Source organism: Fukomys damarensis, unplaced genomic scaffold (assembly GCF_012274545.1).
Source record: "Fukomys damarensis isolate Sample0158 unplaced genomic scaffold, DMR_v1.0_HiC HiC_scaffold_32, whole genome shotgun sequence".
Classification (NCBI taxonomy): Eukaryota; Metazoa; Chordata; class Mammalia; order Rodentia; family Bathyergidae; genus Fukomys; species Fukomys damarensis.
Window position 1 is genome coordinate 638,896 of NW_022900944.1, and position 20,318 is coordinate 659,213.

Sequence of the window (20,318 nt, forward strand, 5' to 3'; positions counted from 1 at the left end):
GAAGGCATTATAGTTTAGTAGTAGACGAAAGCAGAACCTCAAGCTAAGGATGCTAGTCTTCAGTAATTGTCTCCTCATAAGCTAAGTAACCTGGAATCAAAGTAGTTTTTTTTTTTTTTAATAATTCAAGGGGAATGCCAAAACAGATTATTCCCCCAATAATAGAGATTACAGAATTTGGTAAAGGTGTACTTTTAGGGAAGCACAATTGAATTATGATTTTATTTTTTATTTTTTGTGGTACCAGGGATCAAACTCAGGACCTTGTGTTTGTGAGAAAGGCACAGTGCCACTGAGCTAAATCCCAGGCCCTGTTGCCTACATTTCTTAGGGCCACGGAACACAAATATGGTAGTTAGCCTGTGTGCCAAGAATCTCCCTATATCAGACTAGCAAAGTTGGTGACACATCATTATTAAATAGGTTATAATACTCAAGGATCATTGGATATACACATGTAGAAGATTGAGTCTAGACCCACATCTGACATATCTCCTTATGTACTAGAATAAAATAAAAATGAATAAAAAATCTAGATGGCAAAACAGAAGCACCTAATCTGTAATAGGTAAAATTTTTGAAGATATAAGTATAGGCAAGGACTTTCTGAACAAATGTAAAAGACATAAATAGTACTGTGACTGTACAGATGGGATCATATCAAATAAAAATCTGCACAGCAAAGGAAGTAACCAACAGAGTGAAGAGAACCTACAGAATGAGAAATATTTTTGTCAGCTATTCCTTGGACAAATGACTAATACTTAGAATATACAAAGATCTCAAAAAATGAGACTTCCTAAAATAAGTTAATCCAAAAAATGAGCAACCTTAATGATTAAACAGTTCTCAGAAGTGCAAATTGGCAATAAATACATGAAAAAAAATGTTCAACATTGCTAGCCATTAGAGAAATGCAAATTAAAGTAACACTGAGGGAGCAGTGGAAATGGAGGTATGGAAGGAGAGGTGCAGGTTGCTGAGTGGTTGAAAGAATATTTGGAGATCATCCGATTCCACAGTATGAGGTGAACCCATGGGCCACAGAGATTTTATATCACCTTACAGAATGCAACAGGGTCTGGGACAGGGACGCCTGCCTAGTAATAGAGGATTTGAAACAAAAAGCAAACAAATATAAATCAGAAGCCCAGCATCTTCAAGACTGCTTCCTGGAGAGTGTGAACTTTTCCCCTGAAAATCTGTCTAGCACTGGTTCCAGGTATCTCAATGCTTTGGTTGACAGTGCAATGGCTCTTGAAACAAAGGTTACCTCACTACCAAGTTTTATTCCTGTAGTGAATGATTTGATCGCTGATCTTTTTCATGCCAAACCAAAAATTAAAAACTCCAGCTTCAACTGGGAAAACTTGAAAAAAAATCTGATGGCAATCTTAGTGTTAGAAAAAATGCCTGCAAAAAGACCTCAAGAAAGCAGAGCTCCACCTGTCTGCTGAAAAGGCCAAAGTGGACCATCATCTACTGAACATGGACTTCCTGAAAGCAAAGACAGAGGAACTCAGATTTACATTTAGTACTGAATCTGTCTCTTGTGGAAGTGAAAATTGAAGAAGTAAAGAGAGAATTAGATACCATTGAGACTGAACTTACAAAGAAGGCAGACATGATGGAACTGTGACCAGAGTCAAACATCTTTTTCCCTAGCAAAATATGTTTAATAGAACTTTACAGGTTTTTTTGTCTGCTTGGCATGCCTTAACGAAATTTCTGTTCTTAGTTGAGATAATAATGTCCTTATTGACAGAATAATGGTTGCAAGTTATGCATTGCATTTTTGTGCCCAAATACAATTTTCACATTAAAAAGCATTTTCTCAAAAACAAACACTGAGATTCCATCTTACTCCAGAAAGATGCCATCAAAAAATCAGATAATAACAAATACTGGTGAGGCTACAGAGAAAGAACTCCCCTACAATGTTGGTGAGAATATGAATGAGTGCACCCACTGCAGAAATCAGTATGGAGACTTCTCAAAGACTAAAACTAGAAATTCCAATTGATACAGCTATTTCCCTTCCAGATATCTTCATACTACAGTGATGCATTCATGCATCACATATATAATAGACATAGATCTGTGTTAATAGCCCCACAGTTTATAACAGCTAAATCTTGGAAATGGCCTGTATGCACATCAACAGATGAATGGTTAAAAAATGTGCTTATAGACAATGGAGAACTACTCTTTCATAAAGAAGAATAAATTTTAAGCATTTTAAATGGATATACCTAGTGATCATAATATTAAGTGAAATAAATCAGAGACAAGCATAAATGTTATATGGTTTCTCTTATGAGAAACCCAAAGTATAAAGAGTAAACTAAAAGACAGATAATAGAAAGTAGGAGATGTTTTTCACATGGAAAGAGGAGCAAGAGATGGAGGAAGGTGGGAGAAAGGGCAAGAAATAAGGATGACAAAAGTGAGAATAGAGCTTTTGCAAATGGGAAGGGAACCAAAATATGGAAATAGCAGGGAAGAATAAGAGAGGTAGGGAATGAAAAACAGAATTAAGAGATGTTGTGTACATGTACCAACTCCCCACAATAAATGTAATCATAACTGCAAATGTATACTAATAACAAAAATTCAAGGATATCCCCATAAGATCAGACCTTATAATTGCAGCCAAATAAATGCTGCTGAAGGTAAGTGGACTCTAAAATAGTACTAATCCCCCCCTACCTCACCAAGATTTTTTTTTTTTTGGTCCCAGGGATTGAACTCAGGTCCTTGCACTTGCAAGGCAGGCCACCAAACTGCTGAGCTAAATTCCCGGCCCTAAACAATTACATTCTTTTTTTTAATTTTAATTTTAATTTTTGGTATTGCATATTGAACTCGGGACCTTGCACTTGCAAGGCACGTGGCAGAACCACTGAGCTAAATCCCCAGCCCCTCACCAAGTTAGTTATAAAATCTTCCAGTCATTCCTTTTCTAACAATCTTTTCATCATCCCTCCAATGATTTACATGTAGTAAATCAGCAACTTTTAGCAATTCTTTTGATATCCTTAAATATTCTCTCCATTTATACTGCCTTGTTATAGTGATCATATATTGCTGCATAGCTGAGCTTCTTCAAATAATAGCAATTCTCTCTCATTTTAACCATGTCATCCTAATGGGATCACTTAGTTCCTTTACTCTGGCCACAAGTACATAACCTAGTGAAGTATACTGAAAAGATGAGTGCAGACAATTGACCTTTTGCAAATCAAGGCTATTATAAGGGTCAAGGTGGATGAAATCCTAACATGAGTCTCTCACTAAATGAATCTAAGTCAATTTCCATACTATTGACATTTAGGGTCTAATAACTTTTTTATAAGAACTCCTCTATATACACATTGCAGTATCCTTGATGTCAACTCATTAGATGACTGTACCACCCTCTTCTTAAGTTGTGACAACTAAAAATAACTCCAGATGTGGGCAAATACCCTCTTTTAGGGCAAAATTGCTCCAGGATGGGACCACTCATCTACATACTTATAATCCCTTTACTATGTCAGATAGGCTGGTCTCTCAAAACTGGTTTATGTGGTATTAAAGGCATATCCACTAGAGGGCTCCTGGGCTGATTTATTCACTTCTAGGAAAATGAACCTGAAGTGAGACAGCAATTTCCTTGCTAGAAGTTGTGTTTGCATGTGACCTCTTAACAGCTACATATATCTTACTGTCACAAAGGAACAAGCTTCAGGATGAAGCCAATATGGAGATAGAAAGGGGCATGAAATAGGAATATAATGTAGGAAATAGAAATAGAAATTTGTAGATGTTACCTCATAAGTAGAGAGCTTTTGCATTGACTGAAATGGTCCCATTTTATAAATGAAGAACAATTTCTTTAACCAGTATCGCAGAGTCTTTTATGTATTTTAAGAAAACATTTTTCTAGTGCAAATAATGGTTCAATAAGTTCCCACTATACATATGTCATTTTATACAAGAATAGGACTATGAAATAGACTTCAGGAAAGGAGTTATTAGGTAAAAGAGCATGTGCATATGCAATTTTTATAGATACTCTAAAACATTCTGGGCAGAGGATTAGCAACATATAACACTGTCTGTTGCCCCCATACATTGACTTTAGTAAACTTTTTGACTTTAGTAATTTCCTGAAATATGATATAACAATATCATTTTTATCCACTAATGAATAAGATTAAATCCTTTTTCTTATGTTCAAGAGCCACATGTAATTTCTTGTTTTATGACGTATATGTATTTTCATTTTTTTCTCTAAGATTTGGTTTATATTTTGTGGATGTTTTATTTGTGTATTTAGCTATTGAGTTGTTGAGTAATTTTATTATTGAATTTGGAAACTCTACATATTGAAGAAAATATCTTTGCTATACTTGATAGAAGTCTAGTAACACAAACAGTAAAAAGAATTTACCAAGGACAGAAGAGGTGCAGAAGGAAATTTATTGAATTTATCATGAGACATCCTGCAGCACACAGGAGAGGGGTTAGAGCTAGAGCCTAGAGGGGACAGAGTGCTTTTTGTGGTAAGGGTGGAGATGCCACAGGTCATTGGAGCCACATCCTTGGTTATGAAGAATGAGACCAAGTACAGAGTGTTCTCATGTTCCAGGACAGTCTGTATTTTGTTAGGCACAATTCTGGGGCCAAAACAATGACAAATGTTCTCATTGTTCTACTATCTATAACGAAAATTATTTTTATGTCCCATTCTCCACAATCTCTTTATGACATGAATTATAAAGATATTCCCAATTTATGGTTTTTCATTTTCCTTTTCTTAGCTTTTGACGGCTTTCCCATTCAAGAGACTTAAACAATTGTATATGATTCATTTTTTCAATCTTTTATGACTTATTTATTTATTTTATACATAGGAAGTTTCCCTTCTCTGAATATATAGTATGTTATACTGTATTCAGCAAATTTTATCAAATACTCTTTAATTTCACAGACAATATGAAATGTGTTATATATTTGAGTCCAGCCTGGGCTACACAGTGAGTTCCAGGGCAGTCTCAACTATATAGTGAGACCCTGTCTAAAAAAAAAAAAAAATGTATTATATAAGAATCACACAATAGATAGTTCTGCAGTACAGTTTCAAAGTGCATACAAATTAGAGTACAGGGGTTAAACACTGGTATACAGACAGCATTTCAAATTTTAGATAAACTGCATATAAAACATATAATTCAAATATTAGCTAATTTGAAAACTTTACTTCTCATTTATAAAAGTGATACTTTGAGATGCAAAATCTTTTTTACTAGACTATATAAACCTTTAAAATAATTGTTAAAAACTCAACATTAACATTTATAAAGATTAGCTATAAAAATATATTGGCAGTCACTTTTCTTATAAAGGTACCATTCGCTACATAACAAAATAGCCTCTAACATAAAGTTGCCTTAATAACTGTACTCTAAATTTCAGGAAACAGAAATGCAAACCTATAGGGGAAACTGATTTATTTTTAAAATTTTTATTTACTGAATTTGGATAGATGACTTCTTTGCCATTTTTGGACTGATGACTAGTTAGAATGTTCAAATTGCTGAAAGTTCATTTCTTACTTCTTACATTTAATTTTTACAAAGCTTCCAGTTGTGCCAGTAGCTTCCTCCATGTCACTTTACATTGTATCCTCTGTCACCAAATCTCTTGGATAAGACATTTATTTTTGAGTTGCAAAAGCCTATTAGCTTCATTTTTGACCTTTTAATTTCTAAAACTCCACTACAAAAATAATCCATCTAACTTTTTAGAGACGTCCACAAAAATATTCTTTTTAAAGAATCAAACACTTTTATGAGAATAAAGATCCTTCCGAGTTTTTATCTCTTCTATTAGAGTTTTATTTTCATTTTCCAGGACTGCAACTTGATTTTCTAGGCATTTCACATATTCTTTCTTCATTCTGCGACATTCTAGAGCAGCTCCTCTGTCTTTCATCAGCCTTTTTTCTCTCTTCAGTTGGGGGCCATCTGTCTTAGTTGTCTGAGATGTAAGAGTCCCCAGAGATGTCATCACCAGTTTGTGGCAGTGATGTGTACCTGAAGGTGAGGAACGGATCTGATACATTTGCATATCTCCTGATGCAGTTTGTACAACTACCTGGTCACTGGGCCCAAGTACCTGCTGTCCACCAGAGGTCTGTGCATACTGGAGAGTCCTACCTTGCCGAGTACTGCCCGAATTGTTCCTGGTTAATGTCCGGAGTCCCTGTACACCATCTGTTCCTGGGCTGGCCAACTGTAAGGCTCCATTTGGGGCAATAGCAATGTACTGTCCGCTGCTGGTCTGATAGATGGGAGTTGGAACAGACATAGAAGTGATGGCAGGAACTCCGAGGTTTTCTGCGCCTCCTTTTCTTCTCCGTGTATCTTCAGTAGACCAGTCTTTCAAATTTTTTTCTGTAAGATGGCCACCGTGCTAGGATCCCAAAAGCTTTCTGTGAGGAGCCTATGCTGTCAGATGAATTCTGAGACTGCACTTTCTGATAAAGGTGATACCGTTTGCACGTGAAGTGGGTGAATTACAGAAGACTGAGCTGTCTGGATGACCTGCTGAACCTGTCTTTGCTCTCCAGGAAGAGGTACAGCTGTCACTGGTGCAGATCCTCTTAATGATATCTGCTGAGCGATAGAGAAGCATGAGCTCCCTGAACTGTTGAAGCAGGTTGAGTGGAAGCCTTTGAAGTGTTGTTCTCGCAAGATTCTTTCACATTCCCCTGCTGGCTGCTTCACAGAGGCAGTCGTCACGTGCAGGTGTCCTCTCCACACAGCTCCTTGCTCTGTCGTGGTGAGACACACCTAGAGCTGTTGTCTTTGGCTTAGATCAGCGTCTACGTGCCTGGTTCTTGGAGGGGTAAAGGAATTGCTGGAGGCTTGCATCCTCAGCTTCTCTTGCCTATATTTTTATATCTTGAGTTTAAGCCACTGGTTTACTTAGAAACTGTTTTAATATAATGTGTTACAAATTTTTTCTGAACTATTATCTAATTGTACTGTATTCCTTTTCCTCTTAGTTTGTGTATTTATCATTGTAGACATTTTCTATGGTTGTTTTTATAAGCAGTTCTATACAAGTCTGTTTTTTCCCCAAAACTACTGTTGGTGACTGATCACTTTTGTGTTTTCCTCAAGTCTGTAAACTCTTCCCTAATATTACAGATGGATACCTGTCCTTGTCACAATACCCATTATACTAGTGATGACGAGGTTTTAGAGCTTTTAGTGATAACAAACAGCCCACTGCAGCACCCATGCCATAGGATTGCCACTACGGTACTATATTATACTGCCACACATCATATGTATGAATCCAGTATTTGAAACCAGAATGTCTAGTTGTGTGTGTTGCTTATTTGCTTGCACCCTTGAGCTTCTTAATTTTTCTGCTGCTCAGTTTTCTTATCTGTAAAATGAGATTATTGTTAAGATTAAATGAAGTAATGCTTGAAATGAGAGTGAATTGTGGTTAGCACAGAGTCAAAGCCCTGTAAGCAATGGCTCTGGTCCTGACTGCTGTTATGGTTTAAATATGAAATGTCCCCTAAAAACTCATGTATCGAGGGCTCTGTCCCCAGGGCAGCAATACTCAGAGGTGAGGCCTGGAGAGATGACTGGACCGACACGAGGGTGCCAGCTTTATTAATGGATCAGTCCACCAGTGGACTGGTAATATGACAGTGTCCCTGGGAGGTGACAGGGTTGAGGAGGTGGAGCCTAGGTGGAAGAAGAGGAGCATGGCGGCACATCTGTGCAGTCTGTATCTTGTCTCTGACCTGTCCTCTCTCCTTTCACTCTCTTTCCCCTGCCCCTCCTCTCCCCTCCTTCTCCCTCTCTACTCACCTCCTCCTCTCCTTCTTCCTGTTCCTCTTCCACTTCCTCACACCAGGTTGCCAAGGGTAAGTAGCTTTCATTTGCCCTCAATTCCCCGTAGTGTTCTGCCTCACCACAGGCCTAGAAACAAGGGGGCCAATCATGGATTGAAACCTCTGAAATTATGAGCAAAAATAAATCTTTCCTTCTTTGAGCTCATCAAACATTTTCCTAGTAAAATCCTTTATCTTTTTAAGTAAATTCTCTTTGAACTCATTAAACATCGTATGCATCTTTGTATCTCTCTCCCTTTTTTTTTTTTTTTTTTTGGTACGAGGAATAGAACTCAGGACCTTGTGCTTGCAAGGTAGGAAATGGAAACACTGAGCTAAATCCCTAGGAAATGGAAACACTGAGCTAAATCCCTGGCTCTTTTGTATCTCTTGAAGCATTTTGATCATTTGGTAGCTCGGTTCTTCGCTCATACCATCTACTACTTTATTGTCTATGAGTCAAACTCTTGGGGAGTTAGGATTTTCAGAGGCATCTTGTTGCCTTGCTTTCTCACACTTTTATTGTTTTTCCACTATAGGCTGAAAATCAGTTAGGTTAAAGAAACCCTGTCACTACTGTGGCAATCTCCTTAGTTAAATTTTGTCTGCCTGTGATATGTCTGTGGATGGTTATGTTTTGGCATTTGTACTTCTTCAACCTGCTCTGCATAATATTTGAGGGTCTTCTTAGCATCCAACTCTCTTCTGGGAATTTGATCTCCAGCACCATTTAGAGGGGAGAAAATGAACTACAGTAATGTTGATGATACAAAGACAAATAAGATATTGGCATTCAGTAAAAATGAGTTGAAAGCAACAATTATGTCACGATTAAGAATAGAAAAGCCGGGCGTGGTGGCGCACGCCTGTAATCCCAGCACTCGGGAGGCTGAGGTAGGAGGATTGCTGTAAGTTTGAGACCAGCCTGGGCTATATAGTGAGTTCCAGGTCAGTCTCAACTACATAGTGAGACCCTATCTCAAAAAAACAAAAACAAACAAAAGAATAGAAAAGACATCAACAATAATAATAGTCAAAGGCAAATAGGTTATTGACATAAAAGAAGAGCCAGTAATAGCTACAACTCTACTATCCTTAATAATAGGAAAGAGATCTGCAATAATAGTGTAGATGCAAATACTAGCCATATATTGACATATGCTAAATATCTACTGAAAGCCACAAAGATACCACCATGAACAATAAAAAACAATTCAGCAGTAATAGCATAGTCAGCTATCTAGCTAAAAATTAATAAAGCTCAATAGTAGTAATAATAAAATAAGGGGGCAAAGGAAGGCAAAAATGAAAAGTATAATTTAAAGGAAAAGGAAGATGACGAAGAGGTAAAAGTGTAATAAAATTCAACTAAAGAATGAAAAAGTTAGTAGAAATAGGTAAATGTAACAGAAAAAGACAAACAGGTAACACAAAACAAAAATTAAAAAAAAAATACAAAGAGCAAAAGAAAAACTACCAAAAGAAAAAGAGTAATAAGTCAGAGAATTCTCCTGCATGTTTGGTGAGTGGTTTCTTTCCAGGGGCTGTGGTAATGAAATACGCCAGATATAAGTAGAGGATAGTGAGTCTCCAACAAGGTCTGTTTTGTTCCCACACCCATTTTTGCTGTGCGAATGCTGAGTCCTGCCCTGCCTATGTCTCGTATGCTACATTATTTAAATAATGGTTTTTGAGGGGAGAGAACTTAGCCAGGAAGAGTCGTGGTTAGGTAGATTAGTTCAATCAGAAGTTGAGAAAATGATCAAAGAATCGTCTTCCCAAAACAAGAGGCTTAAATGGTTTAATGCATAAATTACTTGAGATTTCAGGGAACAGATATATATCCTATTTAGATATTTTGGAGCAAATATTTAAACAACTCAATTCATTTTTTGAACTTATATTTATTGGTACACTATTGACATACATAATGATCACATTCATTAATGGAGAATCTGTACCTATATATACTATATCTTCATTGTTTTTGTGTTTTTCATTCTCCTTCCTTCCCTTAAATTCTTCTTCCCCTCTTCCTTTTACAAAACTTGTGTTATATTATTTTCCTTTCATTCTTTTTTATCCCTATTCCTTCCCATACCCTTTACCCCACACTTGTTCCCTTTCTCATTTAAATAATTTTCATCCTACTTCCCAATGTCTATCATATATCTTCATCATTTACTCCTCTGATTTCTCACATAAAAGAAACAATGTAAAATCTAAACATGTTTGTCCAACTTATTTCACTTATGTTCTCAAGGTGCATCCACTTTAAAATGTCTCAAGTTTGCCCTTCCTTATGACAGTGTAGTACTCCATTGTATATAAAACCATATTTTCTTTATCCATTCATCTGTTGATGGGCAACTGGGCTGTTTCCAAGATTTAGCCATTACTAGGAAGATACCTAAAAGGGGACTAGCAGGATCAAATGGAATCTCTAGGTTTAGTTCTCTTGAAGAATTTCCACAGTGGTTCCACCAGTCCACACTTCCACCAAGATTGGAAAAGGATTCCTTTTTCCTCACAGCTCTGCCAGCCTTTGTTATTGGTTGAATTGCTTGCTTAATGATAGCCACTCTTTGTGGAGTGAGACAGAATCTCTGTGTTCTTTTAATTTGCATTTCTTAAATGACCAGTGATGTCGAAGATTTTTTTGTGTGTGTATTTATTTGCTGTTTCCACTTCATCTGAGAAGTGTCTATTCATTTCAGATACCCATTTTTAGATTGAGTCAATTTGGGGATCTCATTTTTTTGAGTTCTTTATATATTTAAGATATTGGTCCTTTCTCTAAGGAATAGCTGATAAAATTTTTTTTTCCTATTCTGTGGGTTGTCTCTCCACTTTCTTGGTGGCTTCTTTTGCTATGTAAAGGCTTTTTAATTTGATGTGATCTCAGCTGATTATTCTTTGTAATATTTGCCATGTGACTAGGTTTTGTTCATAAAAATCTTTGCCTACACATAAGTCTTCAAGAATTCTACCTATTCTCTCTTCCAGCAGATTTAGTGTTTCTGTTTTAATAATTAGATCTTTGATCCATTTCAATTTTAGATTAGTGCATGGTGAGAGATATGGGTCTAGTTTTAATCCTCAGCATGTGGAAAGCCCAGTTTTTCCAGCATCATCTGATGCTATCTTTCTTCCACTGCAGCTGTTTGTCCCTTTTGTCAAAGATAAGCGAGCTGAGTGTGTTTGGAGTTGTTTCCACATTTCTAATCTTTTCCGTTGATCTCTTTTTTAGTTGAAACTTTCTCTGGTTTTTGCATCAGGGTGATACAGCAATGAGTTTGGCATTATTGCTTCTTTTCAATTCTACTAAAGAGTTTGAGAAGAATTGGTGTTAGATCTTTCTAAAGAAATTGGTGATAGATGTTTCTGGGTTTTTCTTGGTTGGTAGCTTTTTAATTACTTCTTCAATTTCATTAATTGATATTGGGTTATTTAGAATTTTTATATCTTCTTGATTCAGCTTTGGCAATTCCTATGTATCTAGCAATCTGTCCATTTCTTCTGAGTTTTCTTTCTTATTGGAGTTCAGGTTCTCAAGTAGGTATTGATTATCTTGTGAATTTCTATAGGACCAATTGTGATTTCACCCTTTTCATTCCTAGTTGCATGAATTTGAGTCTTTTCTTTCCTGTTTTTGATAAAATTAACTAGGGTTTTTTCTATCTTATTTAATCTTTCTAAGAACTAACTCTTCAATTTATTAAATCTTTGTATTCTCAGTCTCAGTTGCATTCATTTCTGTTCTGATCTTTATAGTTTCCTGCCTTGTACCTACCTTGGGTTTGACTTGCTCTTCATTTTCTAGAAGCTTCAGGTTCAAGATTAGGGTATTTATTTGAGTTTGCCCTGTCTTTCTAATGTAGCAATTCTCAGTTATAAATTTCTTTTGTAGGACTGTTTTCATTGCCTCCCATAAGTTCCAGCATATCATATTGGCCTTATCATTTAACTATAGAAACAATCTAATTTCTTCTTTAACTTCATCTGTGACCAAGGGGTTGATTAGGAGGATGTTATTTAATTTCTATGTGTTTATGCAGTTTTTGTGGTTTCTTTTGCTATTGATTTCCAATTTCATTCCACTGTGATCTGATAATATGCATGGGATAATTTCAGTTCCTTTGGCTTTACTTAAGCATGTTCTATGACCTAGTATGTAGTCTATTTTGAAGAAAGTACTGTATTCAGCTGGCAAGAATTAGTATTCTGTTGTTTCTGGATAAACATTCTGTAGATATCTACTAAGTCCATTATTAGTTCAAAGGTTTGGTTTGGCTCTAATATTCCTTTGTTGATTTTTTTGTCTAGTTCATTAGTCTATTTCTGACAGTGGGGTACTGAGGTCCTCTATTACAATTGCATTAATGCTTATCTGATTTTTTTTTATTGTACCAAGGATTTAACTCAGGTCCTTGTGCTTGTGACACAGGTGGTGGAAGCACTGAGCTACATCCCTGGCCCTTCTGATTTTGATATCCATTAGTGTTTGTTTTATATACTTGGCTCAGCTGGTATTTGGTGCATATATCTTTATGATTATTATCTCTTCCTCTTGGATTGTTCCCTTAGCAAGCATGTAGTGACCTTCTTTGTCTCTTTTCACCAGTCTTGGCTTGAAATTCGCTTTGTCTGCAAATAGAATAGCTACCCCTGCTACCCTTGAGGGACCCTGTCACATGGAGTATTGTTTTCCAGCCTTTGACTTACAGTCTGTGAATTTCTTTTTTAGTTATATGTGTTTCTTGTATGCAGCATATTGTTGGATCTTGTTTCTTGATCCATTCTGCCAATCTGTTTCTTTTAATTGGTGAATTGAGACCATTTACATTGATGGTTGTAACTGATATGTATTGACTTATCCGTGTTATATCATTTTCTTGCTGTTGGTTCTCTTTCTTTCCCTTCTATTTAATTGCTTGCCTTGCCTGGTGGATTCATTCTATTGTTTTGCACAGAACTGTTGTCTTCATTGTCTTTGTCTGGAATAACCTTCAGAAGTTTTGGGAGTGCTAGTGTGGTGGTCATGAATTTCTTCAGGTGTCCTTTATCAGGGAAGTATTGTATTTCTCCATCAATTTGAAAGATAATTTTGTGGGGTACATCATTCTGGGTTAGAGGTTGTCTTCTTTTAGGGCTTGAAATACTTTACTGCAAGCTCTCCTTGACTTAAGCATTTATGTTGAGAAGTCTGCTGTGATTCTGATGTGTTTTCCTTTATAGGTGCTTTGTTTCTTTTCTCTAACAGCTTTTAACATTTTGTTCTTTTGTTGGATTTCTGGAATCTTGACTATTATGTGACTTGGGTTTTTTTAATTTTTTTTTCCAATTGTTGCTAATTAGAGTTCTGTGTCCTTCACTTATCTGTACCTGAAGTTCTTTTTTTCAAGCCCGGAAATTTTTCTGACATTACTTCATAGCCCTTTGTGCTATGTTCTGATTCTTCAATGATTCCAAATCATTTTATATTAGTATTCTTTGTGTCATCTAGCAGATATTGGATTGATTTTTTTTATGGTCCCTTGTAGGGGGCCACTGTGAAATGTGTCAAAGCCAAGATGTCTGCCGACACCTGAGGGCACCTGAGGACACAATCCCTTCATTTAGCACAGGGGCTTGCTATATAATAATGAATCAGATTGTGACACATGGCCTGCAAGGTCACTCAGAATTTTTTGTCTCACTATGTCTCAGTAAGAGGATAAAAATTACTATAAGTGCTATGATTTAAAAATAAAGTTTGTTCCTGCATTCTTGTGGTGTCTGCTGGGAACCTCACCTCACCAGGCCCCCCTTCAGACACCTGACCTTGACACCTTGCTATTTTTAAGAGCTGTTTCACTTAATGATTCATAATGACAACCCTGTCTTCTAGATCTGGTATTCTGTACTCACACTGATTGACTCTGCTACATATACTTTCCTTAGAATACAGTGGACTCTTGAGTTATGACCAACCTGGCATCTGAACAACTTGGTTTATGGGTAGAATTTTAGTTTTAACTTATGATCAAAATCTTGAGTTATGACTTGAATGCCAGCCACTTGTGCTTGCAGATGGTCTTAGGTACAGATTTAACCCTGAAAGAGTTCTGGAAGGAACATTACAGCGTACTTTCCTGAATGGGTTTAATTGAGAAATCCCAGGTCAATATATGCCTAAGGAAACTTATATCTGCCTGTATACAGGAGAAAGACCTTGAAGGCTGTGTAGAGAAGCTTTCAATTGACCAATCTAAGTTGCAGCCATCCCTTGAGAATGAATTGAGTTTGTAAGTCAAGGTTCCACTGTATTTAATCTTCTGGATTTCTATTTGAGTATGTTTTATGGAATCCAGTTCATTTCTATGTTGAGCGTTTATGCTTTCTATAACTTTCCTAAAGTCCTGTATATTTTTTATCTGTGTCTACTCTAGATTCACTAATCATTTCCTACATTGTGGTCATCATCTCTTTAATTTTCTGGGTTTTGTTTTTGTGAAGAGACTTATTGATCTGTTTTGGTTTTTTGGTGTTTTGTTTTGGTAGCGGGGATCAAACTGAGGTCCTTGTGCTTGTGAGGCAGGAGGCAGAACCACTGAGTTAAATCCCCAGCACTGTTTTATTATTTTTGCTGCCACCATTTCATAAAATTCAGCTAGGAGGTTTTTTATTTCTTCCACCTCAATGCCCCCTTGATTTGCCTTGAGTGAGTTGGGGGTTCTGAGTTGCATCTTGCTTCTGTGTTTTCTTATTGTCTGCTTTTTGTTTGTTTGTTTATTAGTATTCTGCATTGAGGCTTATAAATCGCTTATGGTAGAGACTAATTATTAGTATTGAGAACTCTTTAGAAAATAACTACTTTTCAGAAATGTCTTCTAGGTATACCTGGCTTTGTGTTTTCAGTCAATCTCAATGTCCTTTTTCTCTAATTTACTGGGGATGAATGGTTACTGACTATTGTCCTAGCACCAGTTCTTTGGTACTGGACTATGGTATTGTTTATGTCCCCAGACACTCTAAGTATTGGCATGCAAGAAAGATCAATTGATCACAACAGCCATGTCACCATGGCTAAGACGGTACAGTTAATAATAACACTAGCATCAGACACAGACTAGAAAATGACAAACTGTGACAACTATTAATTTGCTATCTTTAACCATAGTTACAAGATCTATCATCTAAAATGCGGTGCAAGCCAGGCGTGGTGGCGCATACCTGTAATCCCAGCACTCGGGAGGCTGAGGCAGGAGGATCGCTGTGAGTTCAATTCCATCCTGGGCTACATAGTGAGTTCCAGGTCAGTCTCAACTACATAGTGAGACCCTGTCTCAAAATAAATAAATAAATAAAATAAAATAAAATATGATGCATTAGATAAATGTCAACCAAATACAACAGAGTTTAATCGGAAATATATGTTCCCCATCTGTTTTCCCTCAATAACCACTTAACAAATGAAAATGGTATATAGTATTCATTGTCTTCTAACCCTCTGAGGTTAGCAACAGATATTGAAGGGTGGTTTGACTGAGTTTCTACTTATCTATTTCACAGCCTGTTACAAAACTGTTCTAAGACTGATTGCATAGGAAAATTGAACTAAAAGTTATTTTCTTGAAACAAGTGTATTTAAAAATGTGGTATAAAATAAGCACAATTTCAGTTTTATGTCTCAAGTGCTTCCTGTAAATTTAAAAGAAATAGAAACTTTGAATAACTAGAATCAGATGAATACTCATAAATTGGGGAATATTTGACATATTCATTAACAATGAAGCCTCATTGTACATATTTGAACTGTGGAAGTAGTGCATCAAATACTCTACAGGCCAGCAAGCAATAAAAGATGACTGCTTGATCACTCAGGAACATAACATTTATGTGTAAGGAAATAGCCTTTCATATTCTGCTTAAATTCATAGCATTCCTTTTAAGAAAGAAGTAAGAGACAATACAATTTTTTCGTATCTTCTAGATCAGACTCATATTACTTAGAATTGTCATGCCTCCTGGGAAAATAGCACAAAGATAACTACACTGTACCAAATCCCTTTGGAAATAAAAGATAAGCATCCAATTGACTTTTAAATACATCAGCTTTCTATGAACCCTCTACAGTGTCTCTTTTACACTGCATGGTGATACACTTAGTCATGTAAAGTGATGTTACTGACTTATGTTGCTTCCTTTTTTAGCAAAATAGTCCCTTTCTGTCAGTGTTTTCTGGTTAATTTGCTTGTCATGATTTTATGTCTGTCAAAGGAACACACACCATGTGGCATGTAAATTAGAAATTTTATAGTACCCTTTCCTAGACAGAAGGGAGGAGCATCCCTTCCTGAAGATTCCACTTCAGCTCTATTCTGAACCTATTAAAAGCTGTGCAAGAGTTGAGATCTACAGAAACTGGCAAAGAAAGCTCAAAGTGGAGTCAGCACTCATCAAGGTCAGAATGCCTTTGTGAGAGTGCCATACCCGTGAGTACAGCTGCTGTTGTGAGAATGACCACTGTGACTGGTGATGCAATTAAAGCAAGCATCTTTTGGTAATTCACAAAGTGGCAGTGTGCAACCTGGGATTGCACAAACTATCTACTTTGCTTTACCACACTCTAAATATCATCATGATTAATGCAACTGAATAATTAAATTAATCTCCTTCCTTAAATCATATTTCTTCTCAAAATACTTGCTATATTTAGGAAGTTGTTTTTCTAATAATAGTATTTACAACAAGAATATTACTAATGCACCTCTAGGAATTCTCAAATAATTTTATGTTCACTACATATATTCTGCTATTTTTGTAATGATGAACAGTGTAGTTTCCCAAATATTAACATCATTTCATCTTATTTAAAATATCATTTTTAGGGCCAGGGATTTATCTCAGTGGTTCTGCTGCCTGCCTTGCCAGTGCAAGGACCGAGTTTGGTCCCCAGTCCCAAATAAATAAATAAATGTAATATTTATAAATACTTGATCCTATAATTTCTAAAAACCGAATGCAATGTGACAATAACATGCTTCTGGAGTTCTCTGAGAAGTCTGAAATTAGTGAAACTACTCTTCCAAAGCTTCTATTTTCTTTGAAGGTAAATAAAGATAGGGATTCATCAACATAATCATGTTATGCTTTTGATAGTCTGGAGTATTGGACAATGTTTTCAATACTTTCACAGAAAGAATTTTTTAAATTTATAGGATTAGTAAAGAATTTTCCATACAAACTGGTGCATGCCTGCAATTGCATTCACTTGGGAGACTGAGGGAAAAGGATTGCAAGCTTGAGACTATCCTGGGCAACTTACCTTGTCTCAAAATAAAAATAAAAAAGACTGGGAGTATAGCTCAGTGGTAGTGTGCCCTTGGTTCAATCTCCAGTATTACAAATTAATTAATTAAATTTTTTCCTTTCAAAGATTGAAATGTAATTCGCAGTCTAGTGAGGATATATCTCTGGCTTAACTGAAAAGTTGGATTATCTATTTCATTTCAGAAATTAAGGGAGTAGCTCCTAATATACAAGATGAATGGGAGCTCTTGCTCATAAAATTAGTAAAACCAAATAAGTTTGGGATATAAAGAATTATGCAGGGCTGAGGACTTAGCTCAGCGGTTCGGTGGCCTGCCTTGCAAGCGCAAGGATCCAAGTTCAATCCCCGGTACCAAAAAAAAAAAAAAGAATTATGCCTATGTCTATATGTTTATACCTGTGATGACTTGGAAGATTTAAAAGATTCAGAATATTGATCATGAGAGACAGAGGGCCTTGGATATACATACTAGCTTGCAAGGGCTGCCACAGCAAAATACCACAGGTAATGGGATTATGCACTAGAAGTTTACTCATAGTTCTTGAAGCTGGAGCCCAAAATCAAGGTACTGGCAGATGTGATGGCTCTCTCTTTGGCTTGAAGGTAGCCACTAACATCTTTTTGGCATATTTTATTTGTGTCTACAGGAAGATATGTGACATAAAGGTCAATTACTGTTGTGACACATTAATCTTTAGTAAGACTAATGAGATCAATAAAGATTTATAATATTTCCCTCCCAGAGTTTTTGTTAAAATTGCTTAGGTCATTTGAGTGACTCCATCATTTATGTGGTTAGGACATTTTAAGTATTTATCGACAAATTTGTAAGTAGAACGAAACACTTTCCATCTTATGGAATTGCCATTTTGAATAGATGAGTTCCAAGGTTGGAGAATGGAGTAAGGGCAAGCCCATCCATGCGATAGAGCCAATCAGATGCTTCTGCTTAGATTCTAAAGTACTGGAAAACTTGCAGTCCATGGCTGGGTGGATGCTGCCCAGTAAATCTACACTTTAAATGCAAAACTGGAATCTTTATGTACAGCTATCCATCAAATTCTACTACACACTAAAACTCCAATAGAGGTATCTGGAAGTTTACGAGTGGAAAATGCAGTGATTAGAAAGCAGACTGCCTGGCTAGAACCCTAGTGCTGCTGCTTAGTGGTTCCTATTCCCAATTCTACCAGGTGTGTGGAAATTTACCTTTGTTCATTCTTGGCACTTGCCTGCAACCTCCCCAGGTTCTGGAATCTTCTGCAGTGCCAGGACACCAAGGAGACAGGCAACAAAAGAGCCCAATGGCAGTACCTCTCCATGGCCCTGGACATGTTCTTTCCACATCATTCATCAGCTTCAGTGGCTCTTTTCTGCTTTTGCATCAGGTTCGCAGCATAAGCATTTTTGTCAAGACCAAGAATTCTATGCTTGGGCTGTCATGCACCCTGTAGCTGTTTGTTTTATTTTGTTTTGTCAGTCTTTTTGTTATGCTCGGGATCAAATCCATATGTTCATACATGCTAAGCAACCACTCCACCACTGAGGGATACACTCAGGCCTTGAGATTGATTTTGCTCCCTTGCCAGTAATACTGCATGAAAATATGATTTAGGTCCCCAGGTCCATATCCTAAGTTCTGGCCCCTCTTTTTTTCCCTAACCTGAGTGAAGTCTGTTTATATCAACATTTTCCAACTTATTTGTCTCTACTTGTATTCTCTGTCTTTTACTGGTTTTTTTTTTTTTTTTTTTTTTTTTTTTTTTAGGCTTTCATAGTAAAGGCCAGAATCAGATATTTTCTTGTTTATTTTTCTTAAAACTTAATTTTTTTTTTGTACCAAGTATCCAACTCAGGACCTTGTGCTTACAAGGCAGCCATGGCACCACTGAGCTAAATCCCTAACCCATTTATTTATTTATTTATTTATTTATTTATTTATTTATTTATTTATTTATTTAGAAACAAGGTCTTGCTATGTAGTTTGGCCTGACTTCAAACTCACTATGTAGCCCAAAATGGCCAAAAACTTGCAGTACTCCTGCCTTAGCTTCCCCAGTTCTGAGATTATAAGCATGTACTACCATTCCCATTTTAAAATTTGATTTCTGATTGTAGTATCATTTTATTGTTTATTACAAAACATTTGTGAATATATTTTACCTATTTAAATCAGTATTTTTTGTTTTTTTGTTATGTGGTGTTTTTGTTTTTTGTTTTTTGTTTTTTGCTAGAGAGCATCTCACTATGAAGTTTAGGTTGGCCTGGAACTCAATTTGTAAATTAGGTTGGCCTTTGACTCATGGTAATCTTCCTGCCTCAGCCTCCCAACTGCTGAGATTACAGGCATGCATCACCTTGCTTGGCATAAATCAGTATTTATTTTTAAAACACTGATGCAATTCATTGCCATGCAGCAGTGTGTGGGTACTTCAAGTCTTAATGTAAGTATGGAGACATATTTAAACTACCAGGCCTCAAGGTTGGGTATGGATTATGGAAGTTCCTTCATCATGTCCAACAGTTTTCATACCTTGGTAGGTAGCACCCAATGATTCCAATTGTATGTGCCACCATATTAGAGACTCAACTATTCTCTGCATCTGATTGTTTTGCTTTTCCTGGTACCAGGGATCAAACTCAGGACCTTGTGTTTGCAAGGCAGGCACGGTGCCACTGAGCTAAATCCCTGTTACATTATTATTCTGCTTCTAGATGCCATAAAAACTAACCATTTTCTTTCATCTAACATAATGAACTCTCCTATTTTAGCTTCTCCTACAAGCAGCCTTATTAATTGCCTTTTCTGAAATTTTGTCATTCATTTTATGGCTGTGCTTCCAGTTGAACACCTCCCAAAGAAAGATAATATTCATCAATTTTTTTTTCTTTTTATTGAGTTTATTGGTACAGTCTAGGTATACAATACAATTACATTCATCAATGGGATTCTGTACCTTTACATAATAGGTCTTGATTCTCATTTTTTCCCCTTGTCCCTGCCCTCCCTTCACCCCCTCCTCCCCTCCCCATTTACAAACACTTTATTTCCATTTTTTCAGTTTCTCATATTTTTTTCCTCTCCCTTATTACCTTTCC

The 20,318-nt window shown here is 36.5% G+C and overlaps 1 protein-coding gene and 1 pseudogene across 1 annotated transcript in view; one reads left to right on the forward strand and one right to left on the reverse strand.

Annotated features, from left to right (window-relative positions):
* The first annotated feature begins 957 nt into the window (after positions 1–957).
* Positions 958–1,639, forward strand: LOC104874077 (annotated as a pseudogene).
* A 4,184-nt stretch (positions 1,640–5,823) lies between these two features.
* Positions 5,824–20,318, reverse strand: part of LOC104874067 (cyclic AMP-dependent transcription factor ATF-1-like) — an 18,030-nt gene continuing 3,535 nt past the window's right edge. The window contains 3 exon segments of the mRNA XM_033757756.1: positions 5,824–6,438; positions 6,440–6,540; positions 6,658–6,764. Coding sequence (XP_033613647.1) covers positions 5,824–6,438; positions 6,440–6,540; positions 6,658–6,764 — 823 coding nt within the window.